Below are 24,888 nucleotides of genomic sequence, written 5' to 3' on the forward strand. Positions count from 1 at the left end.
GATAATAAAAATTATAAATGTAAATAATACTTAAACATAAAAAACTATATCCAAGACAGATTGTCGTGCTATTAACTTAATGTTAGCCTAAAGAAACATATCAAATGCATGTTTTTGTAGCACATGTGAAACGTTTAAGAACATAATGATTATTAAGAATGTTATAAAGCAGCATTGTAAATAGTTAAGATCATGGGCTTTGGAGCCAGATGGCCTCAGTTCAAAACCAGGCTCTGCCACTTACTAGCTGTTGACTTTGGGCAAGCAACTTAAACTTCCTGTGTCTTGGTTTCTCACCATAAAATAGGGATAAATACTAGCATCTAAACCATAGGGTTGTATGAGGACTGATGTGAAGACTGAATCAATTAACACATGTATTAGAAAGGTGCTCGACACAGAAAGAGCTAAAAAAAAATGGTTAGCTTTATATCTATAATATCTACAATGGGGTTTCTGTGGAAATTGTAACTCATTTGACACTTCGAACTAGTGAACCTTATGTTAGCCACCACAAACTACTACTGGTCTTAGACCCCACTGGTAAATATTATCTCCACCATGACACATTTAGTTATTTACTCACCAGCGCTTGGGAAACAGGTTGCCAAAATGATTGACGATGTCCTTTTGGATACTTTATTGCTAACAGTACATTGTATTTTCTGTGAATGATCACTTTCCCTATCAAAATGCATCTCAGGTGCTGAGTTATTTTTACATTGGTCTGAAGGGCAATCCCATGAGTACTTTAGAAGTTCTGGATGGCTGTCATAATGCTCCAGGATCTCACACTGGACGATAATGTTTTGATCAGTCAATGTACAAGTTAGTGTAAGAGATGGAATAGGCTCTGGAAAAAAAAAAGTGTAATATTTAGTAAAGAGTAATATTCAGACTCACGATCCACAAATTTATGAAGAGCTCCCAACCTCCTTATGAGCTCGGAAAGATGAGCAGACCCCCTCCTTGAGCATCAAGGGGTGCAAATCCTGTCCTCTGCTGGGTCAGATCTACCTGTTCAACTGTAACAGAATACATTTGGGCCCCAAACCCTTTATCCTCAATTCTGAAATTAAAAAAGGCTCTGAAAGCCAAAAGATTTTTCCAAAGTTGGTACAAAAATCATTGATCTACAAGTCCTGATCTGAATTAACGTAAGGATTTATAGACTTTATTTTTTCTCACTTACCTCAAATATTCATAATCAATTTTGTTTCACCACAAAAATATTCCTGTGCTTGGCCATAGGGTGCTCCCCATAACTAAATGAGGTATTTAATATGCAGAGAGAAAATACCTTGTATTACCTTTCCAAAATGTAAAAAAAAAATAATAATAATTCCAAAACATATCTGACTCAAGGGGTTTTGTAAAGGTTCTGTGGAGCTACACAGCGCCTTGCAGGCCCTGCCTGTTGGTTGGGCCAGCTTGCTGGTAGAGTGAGGTGTAGCATGTGTCACGGGCCTGCCAGTCCAGAGGCCTCACTCCCAGCCTTCCTGTAGGAAGCACCTCCTACTGGCTAAGGGAGCCTGGACCTGCAAGGGTAGGTTAATATACTCACATTATACCATTATCGCCCCCCAAAACCTCAGTGCTAATTAGTTTGCACTATTAGTCATTTGTTAATTCATATACCTTCTCGCATCTTAACTTTCCTTCAGCAATTAATCACAAGAGACTTGGAAAAAACATGTGAAAATATGTGTATTATACATCAATGGTCATGGTATCACTTGGATAATAAAGTTTCAACACATTATAAACATCTACTAAAAAGGGTATGAAGGTAAATTAAGGTTCACCAAGATAATGAAATACTAAGCTATCATTTAAAATGATGCTTTCTAAGACAAAGGAATGTTTAAACTCCAATTAATAATCTAAGAAATGAAAGTGTTTAATTAATCTTCCCCCCATCTTCTTCTCCTCCTGAATTCTTTCTCAGTCACTTAAATAATGTACCCAGCCTGCCTTGTTAGAGACCAGAGGTCACACATTGACTTCCCTTTTTACTTGGTGCTTCCTCAATTTTTAAGTTTAATCCAACTCACATAAGTCCTTACATGCTGCCTTAAGGTTTTCTTTAACAAAAAGAACTTTTAATCATGTCTTAAGCAGTGGAAACTTTTCTCCAAATTAAATCTTAGGTGACAATCCAATCAAATGGGTAAGGAGCTACACTAGCTGACTCAAAAAGCCTAGGGCCCTGCTCCCCCAGCTTCCTGTGGTTCATATGACCCACCCTTCCCCCACAGCAGCCCCTGGGGGGTTTCTAAGGAACCCCGTGTGTCCCCAGAAGAGAACAGAAATGCGTGTTCTCAGTACTGCATGTACTTACACCTGCCTCTGCAACTAGGCCGGGCATTTCTCCTGGGCAGAAAACCAAGCTTTCTACTTCCTTAGAAATGTTCCTTTGAAGCATTTCTCAAATTTCAATGTGCCTAAGAACCACTGAGGGTGCTTGTTAAAAATACAGCTTCCTGGGTCCCATTATGTGGGTTGCCTGTTTGTCTCGTTATAGATTCTGTTATAATTTGTTGAGCTAGTTCAGCCAATGTCTGGTCTTTCATCCAATACCTTCTGAGCTGAACAGAGGCATGTATATATCATGAGCCCCCCAGACTGTGAATCTGTGGAGGGCAAAGACCAGGTATTATTCACCTCTCAACCACAGCACCTGATACAATATAAGGCACACAGATGGCTCCTCACAAGTATTGCTGGCTGGATAGAGAGACAGATGGACAGAAGGACAAACTCAGGGAGACAGTCTTCAAATTACTTTCTCCATTTTATAAAATGTAAATTCTTCAACCAGCTCACTTCCAAAAAGGAATGATATGGTGTTCAGCATGTTCTCAGAAGCCTGGGTTCATATCCCAGCTCCATTACTAAGAGCCACTTGACACCCCATGTCTAGGTTTCCTCCTCTCTATAAGGGGGAGACAAATAGTACTTACCCCATCAGACTGTAATGAGGGTTAAACGAGTTGACACACATAATAAGTCATATGTGAATTAACATGTAGTGCCTGCACAGAGTAAGTGCTTAACAGATGCTAGCTACAACAGAGCACAAAGCTGCTGGCCAGGAGTAATCAACTCCAGGAGGCCAAGGCTCTCCAGGAGGATGTGTGACATGATGAGAAGAGTCACTGACCAGGAATCGAGAGGTTTGAGCTTTGCCCCTGGCTTGCTGTGTGACCTCGGGCCACAGTTCTTCTAGGAGCTAAAAGACTTAAGCAGTCGTCCAGTCCAGGCCTCTTGTTCTACAAATGGAGGAACCCACTCATAAATGGTCTCATTTTCATCTGTAAAAGGGAATGCTTTATCAGGTCATTGCAAAGGCCAGACAGAATGTGAGAGTTATTTGCAGGGAAACATGTGGACATGCTACTATTATCTTCTGTGTTATTGGAACTCCCTTAACTATACAGAAGCCCTTTCTGACTGTCTCATACACTGCTGTTGCCCGAGGGAGAACCTGGAAGTGCCTATCCGACTTGCCTAAAAGTGTGTGAGCCTTTCTGCAGCATTTAGATCAGAGTTTCTGCACCTCAGATCTTTTCCTTTTATAAATCTTCCATATTTTCTCACTGCCCGTGGGACCTACCACATCGCTATCTAACAAATATTAATTATATCTGTACCTTAAGCAGCAGTAAAGTGGCAAGCAATGTGCCTACTTCATCCCTAAGATAGTTAATCAATTTATAATTAATGAATTTAGCTCACTGCTGTGTAAGAAATGAGAATTTCTTACAAATATCTTACGACATGTTATAGAAATATGTGTATATTTCCATTAACTTTAAAAAAAGGTCACATACCAATCCAGACCATTTAAGGACAGAGCAGTTAATTCTACTTAGAGGAAAATCATCATCTTCAATGTGATAAAGGTTTGTAAGGGGAGGAGAAAGAACTAATAAACATGAACAGTGGAAATTTTAAGGGGACTTTGGGGCTGAAAAGAAAGGCAGATCTCAACTTATACACAGAAGGAAGTGGATGCCCTGAATTTAGGAGGTGCCAGGAAATCCCCCTGTCCAAAATATACTTGCTGAAAGTCTCCTATTAGTTCTGGTGTCTCCGGAAGATTACCAAGTTACTTAAACAAGTATTAACATAACCTCCAGGAAGTATGACTTCTTCATTTCTTAAAAGAAGAAAAAAAAAGCATGGCCAATTGTTTTATCATTGAGGTGTGAAACCTAGAGTCATCTTATGCTAAACCCTAAATCCTGTTGCCTCTTTCTTGGCTGTATCTTTTGATTCTTTCCTTTCCAAACCTCTACTACTAAGCCTTCTGTCTACCTGGATGATCACAGTAGCTTCTAACCTGGCATTTCCTTTCTCTTATCTATCATAAATACCCCCCATCAGATTAATCTTCCAAAAATATGTTTCATTAAGTCACTTCCCTGCTCCGGTTTCAGACACATGGCTCCGCACTGCCGCAGGCTAAAGCCCAGACTCTCAACCACGACTTCAAGCCCCACATTCAGGACTGTCAATATCACTGCCTCCTGATCAAAACTCCCCTTCCCCGCACTTTACTCCCCTGCGGGCCTTCACTAAGCTCCCTGTTGGCCTGACCACCAAAATCACGCACCTTAGTTGTGTTACCACAGAATTTTAAAAATTAAATTGTTTTGAAACATTTCATCAAGTTTAAAAAGAGAAACTTATTCAAATGTTTTGAACTTAGTTTTATAAACTCTACAAAAGGGCTCCTAAAATGCCTTCCATTGTTATCTAAATTCTGAATCAATCTTTTTGTTTGTTGGCCCTATAAACTGCCAGATCCCCGACTTCCATGTTGCGAAGATTCTATTTCTTCAAAGAGATCTATTGGTTCTTCTAACAGGATGCCCTGACGTCTTAACGAGCCTCACTTGTCTGAATGAAGTTCACTGGGGCCATATCTCATACAGCCGTGCCGGCCACTGTAAAGATTTTAGCTTTAACTTCGGGTGAGATGGAGCCACTAGAAAGTTCTACACAGATGAGTGACATGATCTGACTTCTGTTCTGAAACGATCACTCTGGTAGAAACAACAAAATTTCCCAGTGAAGTGAATGTGGTGTTCAAGAAAAAGAAAGGTGTCCAGGAAAAACTCAAGGTTTTATTTAGCCTGATTAACTAGAAAAATGGAGCTGCATTACCCAAGGGGGGAAAGGTGTGTGGAGGAGCAGGTTTTAAGGCAAAGATAATGAGTTTAGTTCTGGACAGGTGATATTTGAAAGGCCAGTTAGATATCTGAGTGGAGATATGGAGTAGGCAGTCAGGTGTACACATGAGCAGCTCAGTAGGGGTCCAGGCTCAAGCGGTAAACCTGTGCATTCAGAGTCGAGATGACACTTACAGCCCTGACATGGGCTGAGCTTGCCCGTTGGCTGTGAGTGTAGGCAGACAAGGGAAGAAGCCCGAGGCTGAAGCCTCGAAGTGTCCAAGGATAAAAGGTTGGGGAAATGAGGGAACCAGCAAAGGAAACTTCGAAAAGGAATAGTCAGTCAGTTAGAAAAAACCTGAATAGGGAGGTATCCTGAACACCAAGTGAAGACAGTGCTTCAAGGAGGGAGTGACCAGCTGTGTCAAAACCTGTGACGATGTCCAGAAAGATGTGGACTGAGAATGGGCCACTGGCTTCATTAACAAGAAGGTCAAGACATTTGGTCTAGTAGGGGGAATGGAAGCCTACTTCGAGTGGGTAAAAAGTGACTAAGAGAAGAAAGGCCAGACAGGTGAATGTGGATTTCTTCAAGGAGATTTTCTATAAAGTGACGACAGAAGTAGGGGCAGGATGCTGGAGGGGAGAGGGCTCACGAGAGGGTTTAGATGACAACATATTTATGTGCTGCTGAAAATGAACCACTAACTCCTGGGGAAAATCACTGCAAGGAGAGAGTAGATAGAATCACTAGAGTGATAAGGAGGTGGGATCCGGGACACACGTGGAAGGTTTGGCCTCAGGCGAGAACTTAGAAAGTTCACTCATTGTATCAGGAGAGAAAACAGGGCACACAGGCTCAGGTACAGGCAGGAAGGTGGACAGGTGGTGAGAGCTTGTGGAAATTCCCCTCTGATTGCTTCTCTTCCTTAGTGAAACAAGAAGCAAAGCCTTCAGCTGAGGAGCGAGTCTGCAAAGGAGGGAGTCGAGGTTTGAGGAGAGGAAAGATAACCTCCAGAGAGTGGGCGAGTGGACAGGCTAGGGAATAGCAGGTTTTGTGGAGGTAAGTGATTAGAAATTAAAAGTGCAGGATTCTGCAGGGTGATGTGTTTTTCTGCAACCAGGAAAGTGTGAGTACAGAATAGGCAAAGCACTGGATTTAACCCCGTTGTAGTCTGGCCATGTGAGTATGACAAATCAAAAACGGAGCAACGGGCTGGGCGCGGTGGCTCACACCTGCAATCCTAGCGCTCTGTGATGCTGAGGTAAGAGGATCACTTGAGGTAAGGAGTTTGAGACCAGCCTGAGCAAGTGGGAGACACCCATTTCTACAAAAAAATAGAAAGCTGCATGTGGTAGTGTGCATCTGTAGTCCCAGCTACTCAGCAGGCTGAGGCAAGAGGATCACTTGAGCCCAGGAGTTTGAGGTTGCTGTGAGCTGTGATGATGCCACTGCACTCTAGCCTGGGTGACAGAGCAAGACCCTATCTCAAAAAAAGAAATAGGAGCAAGGAAAGCATGCCTGCCATGGATTAAGGCCAGTGAGTGACAGTGGCATTCAGCTGAGTAAGGAGGGCCGAGAGGACAGTGGGTGGGTGAAGGACTGTCAGTGTCTGTAGCAGAGGAAATGAGCTTCAAACACAGGAGGTGGTGGTCAGGGTGGGACACCTGACACCGAAGGATGACAAGTTCTCAGTTGTCTCAGGGAGCGGGTAGAGGACAAGATCATGATGGGAGAGGAGGCCAAGGACTGAGAGGATATTAGCAAGAACTTTCATTTAAATATTGCAACCACCACCAAGTATGACAGCAGAAAGGTTAGAAACAGTGAAAATGAGGCAGGCATTAAAACGTGACCCAGGGGACTATAAATGAGTCCAACAAGGAAGGGGCGTTGGAGATGAGGGAAGGAGAACAACCAGGAAACATCAATGAGAAGCAGAAAGAAACCTGTACCCTATCTCCAGTTCTAGTTTCAAAGGGTACAAGAAGAAAAACGTCTACTACTTGCGTGGGGAAGCAGGCACTCTAATTTACAGAGTACCATCTATCAGCGGAGCTCAAGGAGCTCTGAGCTGGTTGTGGTCACTGCATCCCTTCCCAGAACATTCCTAGCAAGACAACTGGTGCTGTGTGTCCCACCTCGGCCAGATTCTCTCCTCACCCAGGGGATGTCAAAGGAATTGAAAGGAGCTAGCTCCTGTATGCCAGAAAGAGGAGAAAACCCTGCCAACATGTGACATTTAATTTTGTATTGTCTCTGAAAACAGGTGGAAGTTTGCCATTTAAAACACATCAAGGCCGGGCACGATGGCTCATACCTGTAATCCTAGTACTCTGGGAGGCCGAGGCGGGAGGATCGTTGGAGCTCAGGAGTTCAAGACCAGCCTAAGCAAGAGCGAGACCCCATCTCTACTAAAAATAGGAAGAAATTAGCTGGATAACTAAAAAAAAATATAGAAAAATAAAATTAGCCGGGCATGGTGGCACATGTCTGTAGTCCCAGCTACTTGGGAGGCTGAGGCAGGAGGATCGCTTGAGCCCAGGAGTTTGAGGTTGCTGTGAGCTAGGCTGATGCCATGGCACTCTAGCCAGGGCAACACAGTAAGACTCTGTCTCAAAAAAAAAAACACATCAATTTATGGAATACTCACCAATCACATAAAGAGAGAACTTGTTGGTACTGGTAATACTTGGAGATTCAATTTCATACTCATCTTCATCTGATGATGTTAAATTGAAGATAGTGAGGTTACCGGACACAGGGTCTAAATTAACTCTACCTTTAAAAGGTGGAAAGGCTTTGAACTCAGAGTTTTCCCATTCTATAACTTTATTCTTTTGTTTTTTCCACAGGATCTCTTGAAAAGGCATATGACTTGATGGATGAAAAGTTACACTCTCATTCACGGCCGCGTATACTGGTAGGGAATTACAGCTGATAGAACCTAGGAGGGGGAAAAAATTGGTTAGAAAAAACAACATGACTTTAGGGGCAGAAATTATTCATCAGGTACTTTTTTTGCTAAGCTGATAAACTGCTGATAGAAAGTACAGGAAGTAAGAACATGTTTGGCCACATAGAACTTACTCTTTAATAGAAAATTGGGGCCCGCATAAATCCAAGAAACGGAGGCGACATTTATGGAGCACCAACTACATGGCAGGCACTGCGGGCTGTGTGGGAATCTGGCAGCACAGACCAGTCTGCCCCAGGCCCTGCAGGAGTCCCACTTGTGGAGAAGACACAGGGCACATCTACGCACAAGGGGCCACAGCAAGGGGAGCCCCCAGTCAAGGGCCTCCCCCAGGAAGTCACGCTGGAACCGACAAAAGACCACACAAATCACTGAAGGATAACGGGCAGTTAGCCCCCTTGGGGCCACTGGTGGGTGGGGAGTGGGAGGAGAGATGATCACACAGATAAAGGAAGCAGCTCCACCAAAGGAAGAGTGGAGAAAGAGCTTGGAGTGCTTGAGGAAATGCAGCAATTCCTAATGGCTAGAACCAAGGGAGCAAGGGAAGCCCGTTGGGGAATGAGACAGGCAGGGGCCAGATCACAGTCTATATTGGGGGTGCCCACGAGGGTTAGGTAAATTACGCTGAGGGTTTGGACTTATCCTAATGGCAAGAGGAAGCCACAGAAAGATTTTTAACAAAAGGCTGGCCTGACATAATTTAAGTGTTGGCAGGCTAACTCTGTCTTTAGAGCGGAGAGAGGTCGACAGGGGCAAGCGTGGAGGCAGAGGAACCAAAATCCAAGTCAATGCCGTGGCAATGAAAGCTGTGGACCAGGGTGTTGGTGGCAGGGATGGACAACAGAACAGACTCAGACATTTGAGAAATGAAATCAACAGGATTCAGGGACTAGGTGTGAAAGAGGAGGACGAGGGAGGAGCCGACGGGACTGCCAGGTCTCTTTCCTGGCTGACTGAGAGGTGTCATTAATGGAGATCAGAGACAATGACTGGAAAGCAAGTCGGGGTCTGATGAAGATTAAGGACTCAGGGATTGGGTACAGTGTGGGAGCTGCGCCCAACTACTCACATGAGCCAATTAATCGTTAGCATCTGTGCCCCACTCCATTCAGCGAAGTCTGGTTGGTAGCTTAAAATCTACCAGGGTGGGAGTATTTACAGCACAGAAACTGACTAATGTTTCATATCAGAGCCCTCTCTCCCCATCCACTCCAATCCAGTTGTTAAACATTTATTAGACCCATGAGATTGGGATATTTTTGACAGCCCAAAATGGGTTTAAATGCATCTTGCTCCAAAACTTGACTTCCTTCTTAAGAGAGAACAGCAGCTATTTAGGGCTAACATTAAGGATAAATTAAAACTTGATTGAAGTTTTTGCCTAGTAGCAATTAGGGTAATTGAAAGAGCACAGGAGAAATCAAGAACATTAAATAGACCAGTTGTAGACCAGCTGTGTTCAGTAATTTCAAATTAGAAGCAAATATCCTCCCATTTGTCTATTTGCAAGAATTTTTAGAGCCCGTCTCCCTTAATTAAGGGGGACTGCCCTCAAAAATATGCCCGTGTCTTTCCAGTACTTTGCTGGTCATGCACTCTCTCTCCCACTCAGAAGAGTATGTGAGAAGTCAGAAGGAAAAGAATAAAAGTCGAGGAGTGAAAGTCTATCCATACACAATAGTGGAGACTCAAAAATGGCTGAAATGTAAATGAGCGGATGATTAACAGTGGGTAGGGTGGTGGTGAACGACAGTAGGTAGGTGATGAACTGCCACACCCTGGCTGCCTAAAGATGGCTTCTGTCTTTTCCAGGGAGAGGCAACGTTTCCTGGGCTTGAGAACAACGAGAAGAAAGTGTCAGGAATGGAGCCAGCGGTGGAGAGAAGCAAGGGTAGAGAAAGAGGAGACTGCAGCTCAAAAGAAATCACAGTATAGATGACCCCTGAACAACACAAGTGTGAACTGCCTGGCTCCACTTACACACTGATTTTCTTCCTCCTCTGCCATCCCTGAGTCAGCAAGGCCACCCCTTCCTCCTCCTCCTCCTCCTCCTCCTACTCAATCTGAGGATGATGAGAATGGAGAGCTTTATAACGATCCACTTCCACTTAATGAATAATAAGTGTATTTTCTTTTCCTTATGATTTTCTTAACATTTTCTTTTCTCTAGTTTACTTTATTGTAAGAATACAGTATATGATACCTATAACATACAAAATATGTTAATTGACTATGTATGTGATCGGTAAGGTCCGGTCAATAGTAGGTTATTAGTAGTTAAGTTTTGGGGGAGTCAAAATTTACATGTGGATTTTTGACTATGTGGGGAGTCAGTGCCCCTAACTTCTGCATTGTTTAAAGGTTAACTGTACAATTTTAAGCTAAAAGAAACTCTAAAAATTATTTAGTCACATTACCGCATTTCACTGGCGAAGAGGCAAGGCACCAAGAAAAAGGGACAGTTTCGCTGGATGCTTACTCTCTGCTGGTTGTGCATTCACGTCCTCTTGTGTTCCCCTTTAACCCTCTCCACATCTCTGTGCTGTAGGGTTATCAACCTCATTTTACAGGTGAGGAAACAGGCAAGTTTATGGCACCACAGAGACCAGAGATACATTTTCTGGCTCTTTGGTCAGTGCCCCTTTCAGAACAGTATGCTCCCATCCTTCAGGATGGGATTCACCCACCTATTTCTTCATTCAGGAAATACTCATTGGGCACCTATTGTACGTGAGACCCTTGAAAACAAGACAAACACAGCTCCTTCCCCCTCAGAGCTGACTTTCTATTAGGGGAGGCAGACTCCACACAAATAATTAGGCAAACACCAACCGCAACTGTGGCAAGTGCCCCTAAGTAAAAGCATCGAGTGTCAATAAGAACACGCACTTAGAGAACCAGCAGGGGTTAGGGAAGCCTCCCTTGAGTTCTGAAGAATGAGCAGCAGTTCACTCTGCCAAGAAGAGTGGGGCAGAGCCCTGTCAAGAGAATAATCCATGAAGACCCTATGGCAGGAGGGGCAATGGCATGAGAAAAGAAGTACCAGCTGGGCTGGACACACAAGCAAGGAGGGGCGAGCTCTTGTAAGTCAAAATTCTGGTCTTTGAGATAAGAAAGCCACTGAAGAGTTTTAAACAGGACAGTGACAAAATAAAATTAACTCTTTCTTGAAAAAATATATTCAAAACATAAATTATAGACATATACATATAATATTACATGAATGCAGAATGATCATATATGTATTTGTTGCAGTCTTCTTATCTGAACTTCTTTCTTTTCTGGCTTGGATGCCTTACCCTCTCTCCCAACCCCCATAACAATCTCCAGTTCTATAATCCACATTAACAATTCAGAAAACATCCTTCGATATTTTTCTTCCTGCTCATATAATCAAATAGAGACAAATAGATATCATGTGTAATGCATATTTGTAGGCATACCTCAGAGATGGTATGCGGGTTTGGTTCCAGACCACTGCAATAAAGCAAATACCAGAATAAAGTGAGTCACACAAATTTTCTGGTTTCCCAGTGCATATAAAAGTTGTTTTCACTATACCATAGTCTATTAATTGTGCAATAGCATTATGTTTAAAAAAACAATGTATATAGGGATACTTTATTGCTAAAAAAAATGCTAACGATCATATGAGCCTTCAGCAACTTGTAACATGTTTGCTGGTAGAGGGTCTTGCCTCAATGTTAAGGCTGCTGACTGATCAGGGTGGTGGCTGCTGAAGACTGGGATGGCTGTGGCAATTTCTTAAAATAAGACAACACTGAAGTTTGCCACGTTGGTCGACTCCTCCTTTCACAAAAGATTTCTCTGTAGCATGTGATGCTGTTTGATAGCGTTTTACCCACAGTAGAACTTCTTTCAGAATAGGACTCAATCCTCTCAAACTCTGCTGCTGTTTTATCAACTAAGTTTATGTAATATTCTTAATCCCTTGTCGTCATTTAAACAATGTTCACAGCATCTTCATTAGGAGTAGATTCCATCTCAAGAAACCACTCTCTTTGCTCATCCATAAGAAGCAACTCCTCATCTGCTCAAGTTTTATCATGAGATCATAGGAATTCGGTCCCATTATCAGGCTTTACTTCTAATTCTAGTTCTCTTGTTATTTCCACATCTGCAGCTTCTTCCTCCACTGAAGTCCTGACCCCCTTAAAATCATTCATGAGAATTGGAATCAGCTTCCTTCAAACTCCTGTTAATGTTGATATTTTGAACTACTCCCACGAATCACAAATGTTCTTAGTAGCCTCTAGAATGGTGAAGTCTTTCCAGAAGGAATTGACTTTGCCTAGATGCATCAGAGGAATCACTATCTATTGCAGCCATAAAGAAGCCTTGATGATATTATAATAATAATAAAATAATAAGACTTGAAAGTCAAAATTACTCCTTTTATCCATGGGCTGCAGAATGGATGTTGTGTTAGTGGGCATGAAAACAACATTCATCTCCTTGTACGTCTCCATCAGAGCTCTTAAGTGATTAGGTACATTGTCAGTAAGCAGTAGTATAATATTTTAAAAGGAGTCTCTTTTTCTGGGCAGCAGGTCTCAACAGTGGGCTTAAAATATTCAGTAAACCATGCTATAAATAGATCCAGGCTTTGTTGTTTCATTTACAGAGCACAGGCAGAGTAGACTTAGCATAATTCTTAAGGGCCCTAGGATTTCAGAATTGTAGGTGAGCATTGGCTTCAACTTAAAGTCACCAGCTGCATTAGCCCCTATCAAGAGAGCCAGCCTTGTCCTTCGAAGCTTGGAAGCCAAGTATTGACTTCTACTCTCTAGTAGGAAAGTCCTAGATAGCATCTGCTTCCATTAGAAGACTGTTTCATCTACATTGAAAATCTGTTGTTTGCCCCATAATATTTTGAAATTAAAAAAAAAAAAAAGAAAGAAAATCCGTTGTTTAGTGTAGCCACCTTCATCAATGATCTTGTCTAGATTTTCTGGATCACGTCCTGCAGCTTCTACAACAGCACTTGCTGCTCCACCTTGCACTTTTATGTTATGGAGGCAGCTTCTTTCCTTAAACTTCATGAGCCAACCTCTGCTAGCTTCAAACTTTTCTTCTGCAGCTTCCTCACCTCTCTCAGACTTCATAAAACTGAAGAGAGTTAGGGACTTGCTCTAGATTAGGCTTTGGCTTAAGGGCATGTTGTGGCTGGTTTGATCTTCTATCCAGACCACTAAAACTTTCTCCATATCAGCAATAAGGCTGTTTCACTTTCTTATCACTTGGCTAACTATTTGGTACAAGAGGCCTAGCTTTTGGCTTATCTTGGCTTTCAAAGCACCTTCCTCACTGAGCTTAATCATTTCTAGTTTTCGATTTAAAGTAAAAGACATATGACTCTTCCTTTCATTTGAGCACTTAGAGGCCATTGTAGAGTTGGTCTAATTTCAATATTGCTGTGTCTCAAGGAATAGGGAGGCCAGAGGAGAAGGAGAGAGATGGGAAAACAGTCAGTTGGTGGAGCAGTCAGAACACATACAACATTTATTGATTAAGTGCACTATCTTACATGGGCACAGTTCGTGGTACCCCAAAACAATTACAACGGTAACATCAAAGATCACTGACCACAAGTCGCCATAACATATATAATAATGAAAAAGTTTGAAATACTGAATTACCAAAATGTAATGTAGAGACACCATGTGAGCACATGTTGTTGGAAAAATAGTGCCAACAGACCTACTCGACATAGGGTTGGCACGAACTTTCAATTTGTAGAAAGCATAATATCTGTGAAGCACATAAAGTGAAGCACGATAAAATGAGGTATGCCTGAGGGATTTGCCCTTGTTTAATAAAAACAGTCTTATGCACCCTTTTCTGCATCCTGCCTTTCTCACCAATATCTCATTAAAGTCCCACCAAGTCAACTCGTAGAGCTATCCTTTATTCTTTTTAATGACTACATAATATTCCAGAGCACGAGTGAACCATAATTTGCCATCCTCCATTGATGAACACCCCTTTTGTGCCTAGCTTTGTGTATTTCAGTAACACTGCAGTAACTATCCTTGTGTATGTGTCCTGGTATATCTGTGGTTTCGTATGTATGAGGCAGTGTCCCAGGAGTGGAGCTGGGAGTTGCTAAATCAAAGGGCAAATAGATTTTTTATTTTAACAGAAATTGCCACATTGTTTACAAAAAAGACTTTTGCAATTTACATTTCCACCAGTGATGCCTGAGTTGCCTTTCCTGGTACTACTGCCAGCATTAGGTGATTTTTTGCACACTGAACTATTGGATGTAAAGTGATATTTCATTGTTATTTGAATTTGTATTTCCCTGACCTTTAGAAATGTAAGCATTTCTTCTATTTGTTGATGATTTGGATTCCCTTTCCTGAGAACTCTCTTTTCATATCCTTCGCCATTTTTTTCTATCAAGTTGCTTGTCTTTTTCTTGTCAAAGTTTAAAAGCTCTCCATGTGTTATAAATTTTTTGTCATATGTATTATAATTGTTTTTTAACTCTAGCCTTTGCCTATTGACTTAATTAAATGGATGTCTTCTATACAAAGGTTCTAAATTTTTACATTTTTATTTTTTTATTTTTTATTTTTTTATTTTTTTGAGACAGAGTCTCACTCTGTTGCCCGGGCTAGAGTGAGTGCCGTGGCATCAGTCTAGCTCACAGCAACCTCAAACTCCTGGGCTCAAGCGATCCTACTGCCTCAGCCTCCCGAGTAGCTGGGACTACACGCATGAGTCACCATGCCTGGCTAATTTTTTCTATATATTTTTAGTTTTCCAGCTAATTTCTTTCTATTTTTTAGTAGAGACGGGGTCTCCCTCTTGCTCAGGCTGGTCTCGAACTCCTGAGCTCAAACGATCCTCCCGCCTTGGCCTCCCAGAGTGCTAGGATTACAGGCGTGAGCCACTGCACCCAGCCAATTTTTACATTTTTAAATGTCTACCTTCTGGCTGTGGTGTAGAAGGATGATGGAAGGGGTAAAACAGATAGCAAGAGACCTGTCAGGAGGCAACTTCCGTGGCCCAGGCAGAAAGCAACAGCAGCCTTGTCAAGAGGCGGCCTGCTGCTAGGGAAAGCAGTTCAAGATATATCTGGGCCAGGCACGGTGATGCATGCTTGTAATGTCAGCACTTCGCGAGGCCAAGATGAGAGGATTGCTTGAGGCCAGGAGTTCAAGACCACCCTGGACAACATAGCAAGACCCTGTCTCTAAAAAAAAATTAAAAATTAGTCAGGCATGGCAGTGCATGCCTGTAGTCTCAGCTACTTGAGAGGCTGAGCCCAGGAGTTTAAGGTTGTAATGAGTTGTGATCACGCCACTGCACTCTAGCCTGGGCAACAGAGTGAGACCTCATCTAATTAACTAATTAATTAATAACATTTGGGAGGTAGAATTGGCAGGACTAGATGACAGCTAGCAGGGGTAAAAAAAGGGGAGGGGAAGGGAGGTGCCAGGATGACTTAGCACTCTGGCTTTCCTCTATGTGAGTTGTGGTGTCATCTCTAAGAAAGGGAACACAGCAGGAAGAAAGGTCTGGGCTGGAAGCACATGCTTTCAGTTTGGGACACTGTAAATGTGAGAGGCCTGCAAGACATCCAAGCAAAGATGTCAGGCGGCTGCTGAGTACACAGGTCTGGGGCTCACAGGAAGGGATACAGATTTGGGAATCATCACATTTGTAGTGATTTGAATGGAGGCCATGAGGACCATCTCCTAGAGAGAGTGTATGAAGTGAGAAAAGGCTGCCTGGATCTATGCTTTAAAGGTTGGCTGGAGGGGAACATACTGGCAGAGGAGGCTGAGAGGGGCATGGGAAGTAGAAAGAAGGCCAGGAGGGGATGACATCATAACTCCAAGAAAAGAGACAACACATGGAGATTCCATGCAATAAAAGGCACTAGCAATATTACTCAGATGATAGGAAAAAGTTGGAAGAAAATTCAAATGTAAGCAGGATTAAACACACACACACACACACACACACACATACACACTATATACAATGTATTTTTGCTTATGTTCTCAAAGAGCCTTAAAGGAAATATACCAGAATGTAAACTGTGGCTTCATTGGATGATGGGACCTGAGTAATATTCATTCAGGACATAAAGAATAAAGCAACCAATAGTATGACCTACATAAAAATATATGCATAATGGTATTTTAAAATTATAGTAGTAAAAAAATAATCTAGTGTAATAATTAGATAATTTAGTATTATGCCATAGATTACTATATGGCTATTTAAAAAAAAAAAATAGACTTACTATTCTTCTACTATTGGGAATTTGGAAAATTCCTTAATATTAAAAACAAAAAGGTCACAGAAAAATATGTACCCAATATTCCTCTTTTAAAAAATTATAAAGAGACATATGAATATATATGTGTACATATATTCCTGCCCCCTCTTTTTGTAAGGCTGGAAAGAGACACCCTAAATTATTAACAGTGGTTACTTTTAAAAACTGAAATTGAGGTCATGGTGAGATTTCCATTTATTACTTTACTTATTACTTATCACTTTATATATATCAATTTGACAAATATGTTACATTTAAGATAAATTTCATATTACTATTATAATATAAATGTTGTATAAATTTTAAAAAATAGGATTATTCAACCAAGAAGGGCAATTGTTAAGAATTGTCTCTAAAGCTAATACTTGCCTCTACCTTTTGTGCATGACTATCATTTCCTTCCTATAATAAAGTCTTTTCTGTTGCACTTCCAGGACTAGTGCTAAAGTAAGTAGCTAAGACAATTTCCAATGAAAAAAGAAGAACAGGAGAAAGGGGAGTGAGTTTTTTCCCAAAGGTCACAAACCATGAATGAATGAATGCACAAAGAGCAGAAAAGCAAAGTTGCTTTGCTGACAACAGTGAGGGGTCAGTAAAGGGACTGTAGGGATGCTAACCAACCATGCCAGGGTGCGGAATAGAAGGTGCCAGATTTTGAAGCCAGATAGGCCAAGTATGAACTCCCAAAGGCCTCCCCACACCAGTCCTCCTCAGCTGTAAGATAGAAATCATAATGCCTATGACAAAGGATTGTTTTGAGGTCTGAATAAGGTTGAGAGTCTTTACATACTGGCTGACATGGAATAGGATTTCAACAGGGTTTCCTCCCTTTTTCTTTCCATGAGTCAGGTCAACATCAAGATATTCACTGTGGTTGCATTCACTGGGTGAGAACTGGGCATAGAATAAGTTTTGCTATTTAAAAGCAAAGAGAGATGGAGGGGAGAAAATATGTTATTGGTGTTTGCCTAAACAGATTTTCCATGCTAGCCAGATTTTTTTTTTAACTATGAGACGTTTATTTGTTTTGAAGAAACTTGAGTATTCTTTTTCTTAAGCCAAATATATGAAGGTATCTAATACCTGATCAGTCCTATATGTACAGAGTGATCATATATCTAAAACAGCTCTAATGTCAAATGTTATGTTGCAGTGTCTTCACAAAACACTGTCAACACCTCAAATTTGATAGTTCTTGTATGGCTTAAAGTTGTAAGTTGAACCCAAATTTTTTGCAGATGAGGGATCCTAATTTTTTATTTAGAAAATATGGTCACCGTAAACTATAGGGTTAATGAAAAGGAACCCTTACGCCCAAGCAAAAATTCCTCTGCAAATTTTTACTTGGATCCTGAGATTTAGATCCACTCATATTTATTTTGCTTAATCTACTTGCATGGCACTATGTGCTAGGCACTGTTGCAAGAGCTCTACAAACATGTATTCACTGAATGCTCTTAAAAACATACTAGGTGTTATTTCTAACCCTACTTTACAGATGAAGAAACCAAGGCACACAAATGTTAAGTGACTTACTAGTTAAGTAATGAAGCCAGATTTGAACCCAGACAATCTGACTCCAGAGTAAGTGCTCTGAACCATTCTTCCTTATTTGTTTTGCTGTATGGTGTAAGGCTATTAAAGACAGTGACACGATACAAGATTTCTCAGGATACAATTTATAGACTGTATTGGAACAGCAGATGTTGCAAGTAAGAAAGTCAAATTGAGTCAAGCACACCTCTGAAACCTATAGGTGAGGAACCAAGCTTGGTGGTCTCCAAATGTCAGCACGGGAGAGATCCTCTGAGAACAAGAGTCCAGTCCATCCCTCCAACCCCCATTTACATGAGGAAATTGAAAGGTTGGATTGAGCAAAACAGTGACGAAACCAAATCTCAAAAAGGTTACATGGGAACGCAAATGCAAATCCAAGTTTTATGATGGTGTTATAGTATTTTAAAAACAAGTTTAGATGTGACAAAGGAAAATGAGACAGATTCGTAATTAAAGACTACGAGAAACTAAGTTGAAAAGAAGGTTTAACAGTTTTCACTTTTCACGCACAATGGCAAGTAAAACGTGAGATGTGAGAAGTGAGAGGGAAGGGGAGAACTAGAGCATGAGAGGGAGAAAAGCTAGACCAGGAAAAAATGAAAACAAGGAGCAAACAAAGAAGCCAGAAACAAACAAAACCGCAGGAGCTCCTGGGAAGCCGGTGAGAACTCCAGGTGACGGTGGCAAATGAAGCATTGAGATATAGACCAGCAATTCAACCCACAGAGGAGCCACCAGTGGGCCAGGTGTGACTCAAAAGCACGTGGTGAGGACTTCAGCATGAGTAGGCTGCTCCCGTCCATGCGGACATGTGGAAACAGGAACCTACCATTGCCAGGTCTCTAACTGTTTAAGAGATACTGAATATTCACATTTTATGTGAAAACTCCTGATTCTTAAAAGCTGGCAACGCATTCAAATCTGAACTAAGGGGTGTCCCCCAGCCAGGCTAGCGCTATGAGAACAAGGACAAGGCTATTCTTGTTCTTTGCTGTATCCCCATATGCCTGGCATATGAAGGACACCCAATAAGTATCTGTTAAATTAATTAAGTTGATTGAAATACAACTTAAATGCAGTCCAAATGGTAGGGCTTCTTGACAGAACGGCAAAATTCAACAATCTCCCCTCCCCCAAACCCTGAGCTTTGTAAAACCCCAAATTGCTGTGGGACCTGGCTAAAGAGCCAGGACTCAGCACAGAGAGGTTTAACTGGAGGAAGAAGTTTAACTGGAGCTGAGAAACAAAATGGCCAGGGAGCTCTCACATACAACCAAAACAGATCGCTTTCTGCCCCCCTCTGCCTCCACCACCAAAGCAAGATTGGAGGATCTGCCAGCTCTCCCTCCCAGCGCCCCCCAACTCCACAACTGTTCCTTTGGACACGTTCCCTTTGCCTGCTGCTTCCCCTCTCAAGTTTAAATAGGTTTTGCCTACTGAGTGTTACAAGATGCGGGACAGCGCACCACACAAGCTTGCACCCCTCCGTGGGTGTCAGCCCCTAATCAGAGTTAACAGCCTGTCTACAGTTATAGGAGATACAGCTTGTTCACTGATGCCATTTCTTACAGACAGGCTAACCACTCTTCCGAGATTGGGAGGAAAGGTTTTTCCTGAGTTTGTTCTTAGAAACAATGTGATTTTAAAATACCTCTGTCTCTCAAGTATTTTAAGGCTCCCATTGCCTGCAGATTTTAGTAGTTGAGGTAAAAATTCATTTGAAAAAAAGAGAAAAAAATCCCCTGAAAGTTTCAGTACTGGAATATATAAATGTTGGTATTTCCCTGTGAATGTATGACATAACGGTGATTCAGTTAAAGCCTCGTTCAAGCCCAGAGACAGCAGGGTCTTGGGGCATTTTTGTTTGCAAGTGAGGAGATGGGTTTGTCCTCCAGATACGAGCCTGTGAGCACGACCTTGCTCCTCTCACTTCTCTGCATTTCATCTTCGCATCACAGCACACCGTCAGTTGATGTCCACTTGCAGTCTCAGGGTGTGTGGCAACTTGGGAAGCAGAGTCTCTATCCACACACCTATACACACATTTACAGTGTCGAGGAGCGGCCAATCTCCTAACATTTCCAGGCTAGTACTGATATCAAACGATCTGTTCTATTAAGGCTGTAAACATTCTCACACTAGCCCCAGTTTTGAGGGGAGGAAATATGTCAGCAGGTATGTAGATAATAAAGGAGTGTAGTCTTTCCTCAAGCAAGTTTAGCACGGCTTGTTTCTTTAACCTAGCTCTTAGTAAATCTAAGCCAAGGAGCCCCAGGCCAACTCGGCCTCAATAACAATGTCTAACAGCAGCAGCGGCACAAACATTTACTGAGGCCTCACTAAGTGCCAAGCACGGGTTTCAAGAGCTTTATATACATTAACTCATTTAATCCCCAACTCAGCTCTGTGATGTAGTTCTTATTATTCAGTAATTCACTCGTCAAATGTTGAGAGAGCCCCTCCTATGTGCTAAGCACCGTAATAAGCAGTCAGGATACAGCAGTGAACAAAGCAGACAAAATCCCTGCCCTCTCGGGGTCCATGTTACACATGTTACAGTTGGAGAAAGAACACAATAAACAAAAAAGTAAATGTCTTTTATGTTGGGTGGTATTAAGTGCTATTGAGAAAAAATAAGCAGAGTGTGGGGGGTGATGAGTACTAACTAACAAGGAGAGGAGTTGCTATGGAATGCGGGTGATCATAAGTTGGGATCTGAGCAGAGCCCAGAAAAGTAAGGAAGTGAGCCTGAGAATACCTGGAGAGGAACACCCCAAAGAGTGAGATCACAGAGGAGGAAACGGACTGAGAGAGGTTCAGCTGACCACAGTCACTAAGCAAGCCAGGGGCAGAGCTCGTGTCCAGACGCAGGCCGTCGGCTCCAGAGCCTGCACTGTTAGCCGTAACGCCAGGTGCTTCGGTTGGGGCCACCCCTCTTTTTTCCTTGTCAATTCCACCCTTAGCCAGTCCCGGTTAGTGACTTCTCTGTTGCCATGATGGCTAAAGGCAGAGATCTACTACTGGTTTCAGCCACATTGCCACAGTTTCCCTCCCTCCATCTACTTCATACTGAAACTGCAGCCACCTGTCTCCCAACGGGTGACTAGCCCCTGGTTTCTGAAGCCAGGAACTTTCCAGAACTTTCTCTCAGTTGTCTATCTGCCTCCTTGATGAGTTCATCCAAAATTAAGATGTTGGTTGAATCAACTTCCCTTTGGGCTTTCCTATCTTTTATCATACTAAAATAGTTTCTTTTTTGTCTTGTTCTTACACTTTATGCCTTTCCCCTTTCCCAAGATGTTTCCCTCTTGATCTGCGCAATCCAACACAGTAGCCACTAGCTACATGTGGCGAAGCAGCACATGAAGCGTGGTTAGTACAAACTGAGATGTGTCATGAACGTAAAATACACACCAGACTCTGAAGACTTACCATAAAAAAGTGGAATATAAAATCTCTCATTAACATTTTTATATTAACCACATGTTGAAATGAAAATATCATGGATATGCCAGGTTAACTAAAATATATAATTAAAATTAATTTCACCTGTTCCATATTATATTTCTATTTGACAGTATTTTATTAGCGTGTCCTTTTTAAGACATTCATATCCCATCATGCTCAAAGGCCACACTGCCTTTAACTTTTCTCAGATAGGATACAGTGAGATCTACAGCATGCTTTGGGGAATAAGGTTCTTACTAGAGCTACTTAAGCCTCTTTTTAAATCTACTGTCGAAAGTCTGATTCAAGGTATTTCAGTATATTATTGATCATTTCATTAAAATTTCTTTAAAAGCCCTGTTATTTTCCAGATGTTCAGTTCATAGTTGGGAAACTATTGCAACTATTAATTAATAATTAATGATGGCACAGCTTCATTAGTCTGAATTTATTATTTTCTGAATATGTATATTAAACTTCTTTTTTTTTCTAGTTTTTAACTCTTATATGGGAAAAATGTTCAAGAAACTACAGACTAGTGAGCCCAATGGAAATTTAGGCACTAATCTGAATAGACATTTTGGGGAATATTATGAAAAGAAAGCAAAGGTCACTAGGACCCCAAATGGGTTCATTTCCTGAGAATAAGCCTATCAAAAGATTTTGGCTCCCTTTGATGGAGTCTTGGTTGATAGAACAGATCAAGGTCACAAAGGATAGATCACTGAACCCATGGCCCTCAATTAGGAGCAGAGAACAGATATGAATTTATTTCAGTGATTCCAGGTGAGAGGTCCCCTCCCTGGTGCTGGTTTCAGTTTGAGCCCCAGGGCCCCTGGGCTAAGAACTCACCAGCAAAGGCACCAGCAGCAGCTAAGAAAGGGGAGGCCAACAGGCACAAAGGAAAGGAGTTAGCAAACAAACAAAAAAGAAGAACGAGACCAAAGAAGAGGATCCTATACCTACAGTGACTAAAAGGCATTTTCCTTTGAGGCTGGTGGGCAGGCATTGAAAACTATCTCCAAAGAGGAACTGCTAAAATATATTCCTGTACTTTTCTAGGGACAGTCTCGGTATCTAATAACCACATTTCATATTCAAACCCAAACTTGTGTGAGAAAAGGGAAAAGGCTGCATCCTGGTTTCACACGCAACACTGAGATGGAAGGTGACTACAGGATCTAAGCAGATGTGCCCTCAAGTAAAAGCTTCTGGACACCCTCCAAGTAAATCTTTAAAAAGACTTCTGCACTTGAGAAGAAACAACATAAAAAACCAAAAGGCAGAAAACTTATGCAAGTAAGAACTGATATATGCAAACTTTCTGCTTGTAAACAGAGAAACCAATATTGACCCTCAAAGTCTGTATTTACTTAAAAAAAAAAAAGTTCAGAGTGACAAAGAGGTCAATAGAACAAATTCCAGATCTAGTTCCTAAAAAGGGATTCCAAGTCTTTTTCAAAATTTCTCAAAGATGTCCATCAAAATTAAGCCAAAAACACAGTAACAAATGCAATGAGTGAAACTTGATTAGATCTTTTTTTTAAAAAAGACATTCTTGTGACAATTGGGGAAATTTAAATAAGAGTAGAACTTAGGTGGTGATACGTAATTAGTGTCAATTTTTATAGACATTATAATGTTATTGGATTATGCAGAAGTGTCTAAGACTGAGTTGTGAGTGTCTAGAGAAAGTATAAATATGGCAAAATGTTAATAATGATAAAAAAATTAATTAAACTCCCACTCTGAATTCTATGGCCAAAAGAAGTCCCCTTCCCATTCCAGATTATGATATTGAATACAATGTTGTATGATTGCTAATCGCGTTGTCCTTTATAATTACACGTTTCAGCAAAATTTCACTGGACAATGTATACATGGCATATGTAAGGAATGAATTATACCGATCTTCAAAAAGTTGCTCATCAAATCTTGGGCTGGGAATGCAACAGAGCAGTTAAGAAAATGGATTTTAATCCTGACAGACCTGAGTTCAAGCCCATTCTGCCACTTATCTGCTGTGTGAACTTGGACAAGCTACCCAAGCTTTGTCCTCCTCTTAAATAGTACCTACCTAATAAAATTGGTATGACAATTAAATGAAAACAAAAATGTGATATACATCCAAAGGAAAAGAAATAATTATATCAAAAAAACACCTGCAATCATATGTTTATCACAGCACAATTCACAATTGCAAAGATATGGAATCAACCTAAGTGCCCATCAATTGATGAGTGGATAAAGAAAATGCAATACATACACCCCCCTCCACACACACACCATGGAGTACTACTCAGCCATAAGAAAGAATAAAATGATATCTTTTGCAGCAATGTGGATGGAACTGGAGGCCATTATCCTAAGTGAAGTAATTCAGAAACAGAAAAATAAATGCTACATGTTCTCACTTATAAGTGGGAGCTAAGGTATGGCTATGAAAGGACACACACACAGTGGTATAATGGACACTGAAGACTTTGAAGGGGGAGGTTGGGAGGGGGTGAGGGATGAAAAATTACCTGTTAGGTACAATGTGCACTATTTGGGTTAAGGGTACACTAAAAGCCCAGACTTCACCACTATACGACATATACGTGTAAAAGACTTCAACTAGTATTCCCTAAATCTATTGAATTTTTTTTAAAAAATGAAAATAAAAATCTATCAGAGTATATGCTCAACTTATGGCAGCTATTATTATTCACACCCCATCATAACACTGGGTCTAGTTTCACTGGGATTGTCTTTCCTAAATAAAAACACACAGGCTATCTGACTCTTGATTGCAGCAAAGCATATGAACAAGTCTCACATCATAAGTGAGATAACTTCAAATGGAGAAATGCTTGACAAATACTTTATCGTCTAACATCCAGATTTAACAATCTGTACCGTTAGAGAAGTTAAAACAGATCAATGAAAGGAAAATTTTTAAAATGTAGTATATGACTTTGTTACTGTGTACAAGGAACTTAAAATCTAGTTGGAGAGGTAGTTGGCAAGTCGAAGGATCTATAAAAGGTCAACAACAGCGGAGTAAGGCAGGCTCTCCTAAGAGAGCTAAATAATAAAATAGTTCCAGCTAGGTGCAGTGGTTCACACCTGTAATCCCAACACAGGATTGAAAGGCTGAGGCGGGAGGATCACTTGAGACCAGGAGTTTAAGACCAGCCTGGCAACATAGCAAGACCCGCATCTCTACAAAAAATAAAATAGTTTCCATTTTCGAGCTCTTGCTATTTGTCCAGCATTACCTAGGCCCTCTTCACATGTCACTCACTTACGCAAGTCAGCACCAAATCCTGCCAGCCCCATCTTCAACACACAACCAGGTATCTCCAGTTTCTCACCACCTCTGCTGCCAGCCCCTGTCCCCCGTCATTTTTTACCTGCCTTGCTCCTGCAG

General features: G+C 41.4%; 1 protein-coding gene across 2 annotated transcripts in view; it reads right to left on the bottom strand.

Annotated features, from left to right (window-relative positions):
* Positions 1-24,888, bottom strand: part of CD58 (CD58 molecule) — a 46,826-nt gene that overhangs the window by 16,551 nt on the left and 5,387 nt on the right. For both annotated transcript variants that reach the window (XM_012658467.1, XM_012658466.1), the window contains exons 2-3: positions 7,832-8,125; positions 587-853 (exon numbers count right to left, since the gene is read on the bottom strand). In XM_012658467.1, coding sequence (XP_012513921.1) covers positions 587-853; positions 7,832-8,125 — 561 coding nt within the window. The remainder of the gene's footprint in view (positions 1-586; positions 854-7,831; positions 8,126-24,888) is intronic.

This window comes from Propithecus coquereli, unplaced genomic scaffold, assembly GCF_000956105.1.
Source record: "Propithecus coquereli isolate 6110/MARCELLA unplaced genomic scaffold, Pcoq_1.0 Scaffold589, whole genome shotgun sequence".
Classification (NCBI taxonomy): domain Eukaryota; kingdom Metazoa; phylum Chordata; class Mammalia; order Primates; family Indriidae; genus Propithecus; species Propithecus coquereli.